General features: G+C 44.8%; 1 protein-coding gene across 1 annotated transcript in view; it reads right to left on the bottom strand.

Moving 5' to 3' along the window:
• Window positions 1–713: 713 nt before the first annotated feature.
• LOC123482378 (A disintegrin and metalloproteinase with thrombospondin motifs 14) overlaps window positions 714–12,133 on the bottom strand; it is a 43,651-nt gene continuing 32,231 nt past the window's right edge. The window contains exons 3-5 of the mRNA XM_045209733.1: window positions 11,101–11,257; window positions 1,185–1,381; window positions 714–740 (exon numbers count right to left, since the gene is read on the bottom strand). Of these exons, the coding sequence (XP_045065668.1) occupies window positions 714–740; window positions 1,185–1,381; window positions 11,101–11,257 (381 nt within the window). The remainder of the gene's footprint in view (window positions 741–1,184; window positions 1,382–11,100; window positions 11,258–12,133) is intronic.

Genomic DNA, 12,133 nt, shown 5'->3' with positions numbered 1-12,133 from the left:
CATAAATTGCAAATAAATTCATTAAAAATCCTACAATGTGATTTTCGGGATTTTTTTTCTCAATTTGTCTGTCATAGTTGACGTGTACCTATGATGAAAATTACAGGCCTCTCTCATCTTTTTATGTGGGAGAACTTGCACAATTGGTGGCTGACTAAATACTTTTTTCCCCACTGTATACCTCCTGTAAGTCCCTATGATCTGTGAACTGTACTTGACACAGACAACATCTTTATAGTGTGCTCTAAAATATGGAGTATGTCTTGATTCCGAAATACTATTTTCACATTCATTTATGCAACATTAGAAATATTAATATCTCAAAAGTATTGTTTGGAACAATATACTCTACAAGAACATCCCATGTCCAGAGCGGGCTCTCTGCTGACTCTGAACATAGGATACACTGTATGGGCACCACCCAACACAGTGAATGGGAAAATGGATTCAAAGGGAACTCCCTCTGCTGGTGATTTGATGAATGCGCAATCGTAAAGGAGGGCTGTGATTGGTTAATGACCTATAATGTCAATTTCTATGTATAAAATGGGTGATTAAAAGTAGCAGAGAGCCCACTCTGGAAATGTGATGGGTTTGAAGAGTATACTGTTACAAACAACATAAGCAAAATCAAAAAGGGTACTTTTGAGATATTAATATAAATATTTTTAATGTTGAATAAATTAATGTGAATTTTTGTATTATTTCAGAATCTAGACATACTCATACTTGAGAGAACCCTGTAAGGAGTATAACGACACTAAGACGTTGTCTGTATCATGTACGATTCGCAGACCTAAGGCTGCGTTTACACAGACAGCCCAATTCTGATCTTTTCTTCACTATTTGGTATTTTGTCCAATCAGATTAGCTCTAAAAAAGATCTGATATCAGAATTGGCTCTAAAAAAGAGAAGATATCAGAATTGGGCTGCCTGTGTAAACGCAGCCATGGGGTCTAAAAAGGGCCTAAAATGTCCACTTTCATCATGATTCTCTAACAAATGGTTGGTGATACAAATGAAAAAGCGCTCAAACCTCCTTCCTCCCAATGCAGTTACTATTGTGAGCATTGCCAGAACAATCTGACATACCAAAAAACATTTTTCGGCCTACGCCGGCGTGGAATCGCCCATATCATTCATAAAGTATTCACATGCGTGACATGAGTCATAATGGACTTACTATGTTGATGAGTGTGAGGACATAGTTCTGCACGTGCTCCTTGCCATGGAAGCGCACCACAGAGTCGTCCACGGCCAGCAGCACCTCGATGTTGTAGTCGTCCTTCTTGGCGTGCCGCCGTTTGCGCTCCGACTCTGTCAGCTTGTGCTCCAAGAGGTCCAGAGCTCTGGGGAGGTTCGCAATCCCAAAGTCTGCCACTGTGTGGAAGAGAAGAGACATGAGGAATTGCAACGAGTTACATACCAACAATTAGCTAGCATACAGCAGCATGTTTCCATGCGGATGAGGTGTCAAGGCGTCAGTGTAATGCGGTAGGCGAAGTCAGGCGTAGGACACAGAGCTAATCAGAAGGCGTACTTTACTCGAAGGTAACGTAAATAACACACCCTCCACGCAGGGAGGGAACACACCCGCTCACCAGACGACAACCAAAACCCGGACAAACACGCACAACACACAGTGGGAGCCAGAGGGTTAAATAGGGAAGGCATCAATACATCATGGGAACCAGGTGTGAACAATAAAGACAAAACAAGTAGAACACAGAAACATAGATCGGTAGCAGCTAGTACTCCGGAGACGACGAACGCCGAAGCCTGCCCGAGCGAGGAGGAGGGGCAGCCTCGGCTGAATCCGTGACATGAGGAGGTAGTATGTCTTCCTCTGATGGCATCAGCCCAATTCCCTGTTTAGTGCACTCCTTGTAGGGGCTTAATAACATTAAAAAGGGAAAAGGGTGCCATTTGGGATATAGCCTACGTGTTTGCTGCACAAGCGTTGGTCGATAGTAGTGCACTAAATAGGAAATGGGGAGAAATTTGGGACGCAACTAAGCTTTGGAATAGACTCGTGTAGTCTCAATGATGCAGCCAGTCCAGACATGAACAGGAGTGTGTTACTGATGGTAGGCTTTGTTACTTTGGTCCCAGCTCTCTGCAGGTCATTCACTAGGTCCCCCCGTGTGGTTCTGGGATTTTTGCTCACCGTTCTTGTGATCATTTTGACCCCATGGGGTGAGATCTTGCGTGGAGCCCCAGATCGAGGGAGATTATCAGTGGTCTTGTATGTCTTCCATTTCCTAATAATTGCTCCCACACTTGATTTCTTCAAACCAAGCTGCTTACCTATTGCAGATTCAGTCTTCCCAGCCTGGTGCAGGTCTACAATTTTGTTTCTGGTGTCCTTTGACAGCTCTTTGGTCTTGGCCATAGTGGAGTTTGGAGTGTGACTGTTTGAGGTTGTGGACAGGTGTCTTTTATACTGATAACAAGTTCAAACAGGTGCCATTAATACAGGTAACGAGTGGAGGACAGAGGAGCCTCTTAAAGAAGAAGTTACAGGTCTGTGAGAGCCAGAAATCTTGCTTGTTTGTAGGTGACCAAATACTTATTTTCCACCATAAATTGCAAATAAATTCATTAAAAATCCTACAATGTGATTTTCGGGATTTTTTTTCTCAATTTGTCTGTCATAGTTGACGTGTACCTATGATGAAAATTACAGGCCTCTCTCATCTTTTTATGTGGGAGAACTTGCACAATTGGTGGCTGACTAAATACTTTTTTCCCCACTGTATACCTCCTGTAAGTCCCTATGATCTGTGATATCTTTTCATGTGACAACACTGAAGAAATGACACTTTGCTACAATGTAAAGCAGTGAGTGTACAGCTTGTATAACACCGGGGAGGGAAAATGGCTAATTGGGCCCAATTTGGACATTTTCACTTAGGGGTGTACTCACTTTTGTTGCCAGCGGTTTAGACATTAATGGCTGTGTGTTGTGTTATTTTGAGGTGGACAGCAAATTTACACTGTTATACAAGCTGTACACTCACAACTTTACATTGTAGCAAAGTGTCATTTCTTCAGTGTTGTCACATGAAAAGATATATACTCAAAAATATTTACAAAAATGTGAGGGGTGTACTCACTTTTGTGAGATAGTGTATGTCCTGTACGTCAGAGGGATCGTCGTCTGTATTATACAACCTAAAGAAACAGGTGTACGTGCATTCTCAGTAGGTGTCACACCCTGACGAATGGGACTCTAGTATGTTGAGTCAGGGTGTGGAGTTCTATGTTGTATTTTCTATGTTCTCAGTCTGGGTGTTGTATTTCTATGTTTGGCCGGGTGTGATTCCCAATCAGAGGCAGCTGTCGCTCGTTGTCTCTGATTGGGGATCATACTTCAGGCAGCCTGTTTGGTATCATTAGTTGTGGGATCTTGTTCCGTGTAGAGGCTTGTATTGTGTTTAGCCTGAGGACTTCACGTTACGTTGTTTTGGTTCATGTGTTTATTGTTGTAATAAACATGTATGCTTTTCACGCTGCGCCTTGGTCTGACCCGTCCTTCAACGTCCGTGACAGTAGGGTACGATTTGGCCTAGCATTTTTAGCTATTTTATTTTTTAAAGCTTTATGTGTCCCTGGAAAATGACTAAGCTAAATGCAACAGTTACTTGTGAGTCAACAATTTAAGGAATGGAAACCATCCGAAAATAACAGTTAAGTGCAATAGCAAATGTAACAATGTTTTTAATTTCCTCGTTGAACATTGTTGTTGTTGTCGACAGCAACAGGAATGTGTCTGGATACTAAATAAATGACCATGTAAAGACAGCCTGGTGTTATAAAACATGGAATTTGGCTATGGGCAGCTGGGAATGATCCCATTCCACAATGATTGCAAGGAATCTCTGCCACCTCACTATGCTGTCAGAGACCCATACACTAGGACCAGATGGGCATCAAGCCCCCAGACATGGGTTCAATACCATTCCAAATCAACGACTTCGAGCACTTGCTCTAGCCTGCTTCCTTACGCAGACAGTTCCGGGAAGGTGATGAAGGTGAATCATGTAAATGTACTTAGGTGAGAAACAGCACAGCATAGAGAAGAGAAAATACTACTGTGTCGTTAAGAATGGATTCTTGGAATCTGTCAGGCAAATAATAAGCTGCCACAGAAGGAAGGTTCGTCTCAGTGGCTAGAAATATAAAGGCTCTCTATGTGTCCAAGGTACAATCATCCACTACTCTACTCTATAGAAATATAAAGGCTCTCTATGTGTCCAAGGTACAATCATCCACTACTCTACTCTATAGAAATATAAAGGCTCTCTATGTGTCCAAGGTACAATCATCCACTACTCTACTCTATAGAAATATAAAGGCTCTCTATGTGTCCAAGGTACAATCATCCACATGTGAGGTTGGAGATGGGAGGTGTCCATTTGAAATGATTGAGATAATATTAGGGCAAATTGAGAGAAGGTAAGTAGCCCACATTTTGCATGCTGTCAGTGACAATGTGACAAACGTGGAAGTGGCAAAACTTGACAAATAGGATGTGTGAATGTAAATCACCTGGCGAGCTGCCAGCATTCCAATACTTACAGAACCACATCTGGAATAACTAACATCAGGACTCAGATTCTGAAGGCCCTCAATATGTCATAAAAAAACTGAATCACAGAACCCAGATAATGATGACATAGAACCCAGATAATGATGCCATAGAACCCAGATAATGATGACATAGAACCCAGATAATACATCTGCATTGCTTCCTGTTTGGGGTTTTAGGCTGGGTTTCTGTATAGCACTTTGTGACATCTGCTGATGTAAAAGGGCTTTATAAATACAATTTGATTGATTGAGATAATGATGACACAGAACCCAGATAATGATGACATAGAACCCAGATAATGATGACATAGAACCCAGATAATGATGACACAGAATCCAGACAATGATGACATAGAACTCAGATAATGATGACATAGAACCCAGATAATGATGACACAGAACCCAGATAATGACACAGAACCAGACGCCAGTTAATGATGTCACAGAACACAGCCATACTGCAAGACATTGGGCGCGTTCGAGCTGATTTTTATAACCATAATGGAACACCCTTTGAAAGGCAGTGACTGTCACAGTGACGGTCACCGCCTTTCAAAGGGTGTTCCATTACGGTTATAAAAATTGTCCGGCTTGCGACTACATTTCGACTGAAAGAACTTTGCAAAGATCATGTGATCAAAGGTCATGCAGTTTTTGATGAAGTCGCCTTCAAGTCGCTGCAGTTGCTTCTCACCAACTGCACCATGCAGCCACTACCTGCATTATTAGGGGGCACTATTTGTCAGCCAGTCATTTGCGTGTTTTTGATTGACCCACGCAAACGTGGCCAAAGAAGTGACTGAAACAGGAACCAACTTTGCTGCGATTACATTTTACAGTTTACATTTTTAGTCATTTAGCAGATGCTCTTATCCAGAGCGACTTACAGGAGCAATTAGGGTTAAGTGCCTTGCTCAAGGGCACATCGACAGATTTTTCTAATGCTACGTTTGTAACCAAGTAGGAAGTGGGCATTTACCACATAGGGCTGGGAAAAATCCACTTGAACGGCCCTGCAACTGGTAATTACTAGTGGGAAACTCTCATCCTGAACTCCCACTTCTCCCACAAATCTAATCTAATGTTATTGGTCACATACACGTGTTTAGCAGATGTTACTGCGGGTGTAGCCAAATGCTTGTGATTCTAGCTCCGACAGTGCAGTAATATCTAACAAGTAATATCTAACAATTTCACAACATATATACCCAATACACACAAATCTAAGTAAGGAATTAATTAAGAATATATACATATATGGACGAGCGATGTCAGAGCGGCATGGACTAAGATACAGTAGAATAGTATAGAATACAGTATATACACATGAGATGAGTAATGCAAGATACGTAAACATTATTAAAGTGGCTAGTGTTCCATTTCTTAAAGTGGCCAGTGATTTCTAGTCTATGTCTATAGGCAGCAGCCTCTAATGTGCTAGTGATGGCTGTTCAACAGCCTGATGGCCTTGAGATAGAAGCTGTTTTTCAGTCTCTCGGTCCCAGCTTTGATGCACCTGTACTGACCTCACCTTCATATGGTGACCTCTGACGTCACCTGCTAAGGAAATAGCATTTTCCGCAGTTAAAAGCAACAACAAAACATTATTTATAAAAAGCAATCTATTAATATGGTTTTTGAACACTGTAATTTGTTTACAGGCATGATAGCTGTACTTTTAGTTTATGGTTTACGCAGCTTGTTGGCCAATTAGCCAGTCGGCGTTTCTCAACGAGTTCAAAGCACGTGAATGCATCCAACTGGTATATACAACTTCACAACATGTCAATTCCCACATCCCTCTTACTGACGAACGCAGCACAGAGCTAAAGGGGATAGAGGCCTACAGAGCTAAAGGGGATAGAGGCCTACAAAGCTAAAGGGGATAGAGGCCTACAAAGCTAAAGGGGATAGAGGCCTACAAAGCTAAAGGGGATAGAGGCCTACAAAGCTAAAGGGGATAGAGGCCTACAGAGCTAAAGGGGATAGAGGCCTACAGAGCTAAAGGGGATAGAGGCCTACAGAGCTAAAGGGGATAGGCCTACAAAGCTAAAGGGGATAGGCCTACAGAGCTAAAGGGGATAGAGGCCTACAGAGCTAAAGGGGATAGAGGCCTACAAAGCTAAAGGGGATAGAGGCCTACAGAGCTAAAGGGGATAGAGGCCTACAAAGCTAAAGGGGATAGGCCTACAGAGCTAAAGGGGATAGAGGCCTACAGAGCTAAAGGGGATAGAGGCCTACAGAGCTAAAGGGGATAGAGGCCTACAAAGCTAAAGGGGATAGAGGCCTACAAATGAAAGTCATATTTGAGACCTCTCTCTAAACAATTATTTTTTTCATTTTGTGATATGGGGGCATAGAAAAGTTTATTTAGACATTTATACAGAAAAAAACGTTTATAAAACAATAGCAGCTATGTTGACACTACCCTGTTGATCTGAGCCTTGCTGATAGGAAAACCCCTACAGTGTCTGACTTTTGGTTGTCGCAGATGCACCTCCCTCGACGTCACCCGTCGACGTTCGAGCACAGTCGGCCTCATCAGGCTTACCGCTCCAACACACTCATTGGCACAACACTAGGTCTCCTCTCGTTTGGGTGGTCTAGTCTACTGTAGACCTCCACTGCTTATTTGTATATTTGACACAAGTACAGCCAGCATCCAGTAAACTAAAAGATAATTAGTAAGTATGGATTACATCCCTCGCGTACAGGTCGAGTAATAATAATAACAACAAGAAAGTCACGCTGGTGCCGTGACAGCTTGGGAGGACGTTCATATAAAACCGTACGTCTCTTATTTCCTCTGCCAAAGTTAGCTTAGCCGTATCGCGCAAGTTGACCGCTCCGCTGCTCCTGTTTCTCAGATTGCATCTTCCCAGGTCCCCGGGGAGGGAAAGCTAAACTCTGTGTGAGTTGTGTGTACTGTCAGTCTGTCACCGAAAAGCCTGTGACCTGTGTGGGTCAGAGTGTGTAATTCTCCTTCCAAGGCTGTGTGACAGCTCTCCCCATACCTATCCCTTCTATCTTAAAACGGCAGTGGAGGATATCGGGCTTCCTTGTCTTGTGCCGACTTAGCCCACCAGCTAGTGTGTGTGTTGGCCACCGTACTCCGGTGCTAACTTTGTCAAGATATCCTCCACTGCTGTGCTCGTTATGAGCCCACCGGGCACTAGTTGTCCTTCAACTATTTAAAACTCGAACGGGTCACTTCCCTAGATTTGGACATTTTAGTCATTTAGCAGACGCTCTTATCCAGAGCGACTTACAATTAGTGAACGCATACATTTTTCATACTGGCCCCCCGTGGGAAACTAACCCACAACCCTTGCGTTGCAAGCGCCATGCTCTACCAACTGAGCTACAGGAGATAACCGCGACTACTGTATGCGTTCCCTCCGACACCCCTGATCTTAGCAACGCTGCACAGGGTCTCTCAGGCTCAGCACAGGCTGCTGCTTGTAGCCCCCAGATGGCCAGCGAGACCCTGGTTTCCAACCCTCCTCAGTTTTCTGGAGGGAGAGCCATGGCAGTTCCCTCACAGAAAGGGCCTGCTCTCACAGTTGGATGGCAGGACATGGCATCCCAGCCCAGACCAACTACAGCTATGGCTTCTGAAGAGTCCAACCCTTTACTGATTGGCTGCGATCCTGCTATTATCGCAGACGTTACAGAACGCCAGAGCCCCATCGACCAGGATCATGTATGCTGGTCGCTGGAAGCTGTTTACCGAATGGCGCTCTACCAGGGTGGAGGAACCGGTGTCCTGTACCTGTTATACTGAGCTTCCTTCAGAAACTATTGGACTCAGGTCGCTCTGCCTCTACCTTGAAGGTGTATGCCTCAGCCATATCATCTAACCATTTACGCATCGATGGAAAATCGAAAGGGGACCACTACTTCATCTGCCAATTCTTACAAGGTGTACGCCGGCTGCATCCCCCCCAGGGGATCTGCCACTAGTATTGGAGGCTTTGATGAAACCTCCCTTCAAGTATACGGAGGAGCCGGACGTAAAATGGTTCTCTGTGAAAACCTCTTTCTCTTAGCTAATTTATCAGTGAAACGTGTGCTAGCTGTGCCACTAGAGATCCTGGTTCGAATCCAGGCTCTGTCGTAGCCGGCCGCGACCGGGAGACCCATGTGACGGCGCACAATTGGCCCAGCGTCGTCCAGGGTAGGGGAGGGAATGACCAGCATGACCGGTTTGGCGGTGGGTCAGTCATGGTGTGGGGTGGCATTTCTTTGGGGGGCCGCACAGCCATCCATGTGCTCGCCAGAGGTAGCCTGACTGCCATTAGGTACCGAGATGAGATCCTCAGACCCCTTGTGAGACCATATGCTGGTGCGGTTGGCCCTGGGTTCCTCCTAATGCAAGACAATGCTAGACCTCATGTGGCTGGAGTGTGTCAGCAGTTCCTGCAAGAGGAAGGCATTGATGCTATGGGCTGGCCCGCCCGTTCCCCAGACCTGAATCCAATTGAGCACATCTGGGACATCATGTCTCGCTCCATCCACCAACGCCACGTTGCACCACAGACTGTCCAGGAGTTGGCGGATGCTTTAGTCCAGGTCTGGGAGGAGATCCCTCAGGAGACCATCCGCCACCTCATCAGGAGCATGTCCAGGCATTGTAGGGAGGTCATACAGGCACGTGGAGGCCACACACACTACTGAGCCTCATTTTGACTTGTTTTAAGGACATTACATCAAAGTTGGATCAGCCTGTAGTGTGGTTTTCCACTTTAATTTTGAGGGTGACTCCAAATCCAGACCTCCATGGGTTGATAAATTTGATTTCCATTGATAATTTTTGTGTGATTTTGTTGTCAGCACATTCAACTATGTAAAGAAAAAAGTATTTAATAAGATTATTTCATTCATTCAGATCTAGGATTTGTTATTTTAGTGTTCCCTTTATTTTTTTGAGCAGTGTATATGACAATGGCCAGTGATGGTGTCTTGTGAAAGAGTCATGTATGGCCTTGTGTCAATTGAGAATAGATGACTAAATCAGTCATTGGGTCTCACTTCTCTCCTCAGGGACCCCCAGCTGTTCCAGAGGTAGCTCACTTGATTCAACATGTCAATGAACACAATAATAACACCTATGGAGTTTTAACAATATGGCTGATCAGAATAAAAAACCCTTCTTGCCACAGCTCGCATTGATGTGCCATCCTAGATGAGCTGCACTACCTGAGCCACTTGTGTGGATTGTTCCTATGCCAGGAAGCATAGGAACTGAGAAGTGGTCTGTGGTCAGCACCTGCAAAACCAGTCCTTTATTGGGGGTGTCTTGCTAATTGCCTATAATTTCCACCTGTTGTCTATTCCATTTGCACAACAGCATGTGAAATGTATTGTCAATCAGTGTTGCATCCTAAGTGGACAGTTTGATTTCACAGAAGTGTGATTGACTTGGAGTTACATTGTGTTGTTTAAGTGTTTCCTTTATTTTTTTGAGCAGTGTATAATATATAATGGCATAACACAACAGATTAGATATCCTGACATGAAACTCTCACTCACGGTTGCACAAAAAGAGCTGTGCGCAAACCACGGCCCAAAAAATTCTAATGAGCCGCCTCCCCTACATTTTAATTATCACTAAAAGAGGAAAGAACCATTTTATGAACTGCAACGAACCATTGAAGAGCTCAAAGAGTTATTTGAGACATTATGGTTCCACGTAGAACCATCACTCTGCCCAAAGAACCCTACTTTTATAGAGTGTATGACTGTACTTATCAGCTTTACAGTCACAGACACTGGAGAGAGAATCTATGGTACCTATAACAGTACCACAGTCTCCCGCCAGATGCTCAAGCTGTTGTTGACGAACAGGAGGGAGGAAATAGAATGTGCTTTAAACACTTCGTCTCATACCCCCGCGCCGTGCTCTACCAGCTGGCTACAGAGGACCTTCAGGGAGCAGTCAGGTCCATTTGACCTGCAGAGAGACAGACTTTCCCCCAGTGCCTTCATAGGACCAGTCAGGTCCATTTGACCTGCAGAGAGACAGACTTTCCCCCAGTGCCTTCCTAGGACCAGTCAGGTCCATTTGACCTGCAGAGAGACAGACTTTCCCCCAGTGCCTTCATAGGACCAGTCAGGTCCATTTGACCTGCACAGAGACATACTTTCCCCCAGTGCCTTCCTAGGACCAGTCAGGTCCATTTGACCTGCAGAGAGACAGACTTTCCCCCAGTGCCTTCCTAGGACCAGTCAGGTCCATTTGACCTGCAGAGAGACATACTTTCCCCCAGTGCCTTCCTAGGACCAGTCAGGTCCATTTGACCTGCAGAGAGACAGACTTTCCCCCAGTGCCTTCATAGGACCAGCATTCCTCACCTTACCAGCTGGTGCAGTGAACTGTCTGGCTGCTCTGTGTGTGTGTGTGTGTGTGTGTGTGTGTGAGTGAGTGTGTGTGAGTGAGTGTGTGCGTGCTTGTGTACGCTCACCTCTCCTCTTCCCACTACAGTGGTGATGTTCCCTTCCCTTACCTTCATTGTGGAGGTCCTTCCTTCTTTGTACTGGTTCCCTTTTTATGGCAGATCTCCTGTAGACCACATGGACACGACCTTTCACCTCCACATCCTGCTGGCCCTTCTCTAAGGGCTCGATGAAAAACTCCCCGTTATCAGTCCGGATCAGGCCTGCCTGGAACAAGACACAGGTCTTCACATTAGTACACAGGCCTTCACATTAGTACACAGGCCTCCACATTAGTACACAGGCCTCCACATTAGTACACAGGCCTCCACATTAGTACACAGGCCTCCACATTAGTACACAGGCCTCCACATTAGTACACAGGCCTCCACATTAGTACACAGGCCTCCACATTAGTACACAGGCCTCCACATTAGTACACAGGCCTCCACATTAGTACACAGGCCTCCACATTAGTACACAGGCCTCCACATTAGTACACAGGCCTCCACATAAGTACACAGGCCTCCACATTAGTACACAGGCCTCCACATTAGTACACAGGCCTTCACATTAGTACACAGGCCTCCACATTAGTACACAGGCCTCCACATTACTACACAGGCCTCCACATTAGTACACAGGCCTCCACATTAGTACACAGGCCTCCACATTAGTACACAGGCCTTCACATTAGTACACAGGCCTCCACATTAGTACACAGGCCTCCACATTACTACACAGGCCTCCACATTAGTACACAGGCCTCCACATTAGTACACAGGCCTCTATATTACTACACTCAGTGTTCAGAGGTTGTTGATTGGCTCTTCACAAGCCCTTAGTGTCAGCCCTAGGTATGGAAACACAACTTCCCCAGTATAATACCAGGATGTATACCATACCCCAGTATAATACCAGGATGTATACTATACCCCAGTATAATACCAGGATGTATACCATACCCCAGTATAATACCAGGATGTATACCATACCCCAGTATAATACCAGGATGTATACTATACCCCAGTATAATACCAGGATGTATACTATACCAGTATAAACCAGGATGTATACTATACCCCAGTATAATACCAGGATGTA

The sequence above is a fragment of the Coregonus clupeaformis genome, chromosome 31 (assembly GCF_020615455.1).
Source record: "Coregonus clupeaformis isolate EN_2021a chromosome 31, ASM2061545v1, whole genome shotgun sequence".
NCBI classification, from domain to species: Eukaryota; Metazoa; Chordata; class Actinopteri; order Salmoniformes; family Salmonidae; genus Coregonus; species Coregonus clupeaformis.
The sequence above is the reverse complement of the archived record's forward strand: the minus strand, read 5'-3'. Positions and strand labels throughout refer to the sequence as shown.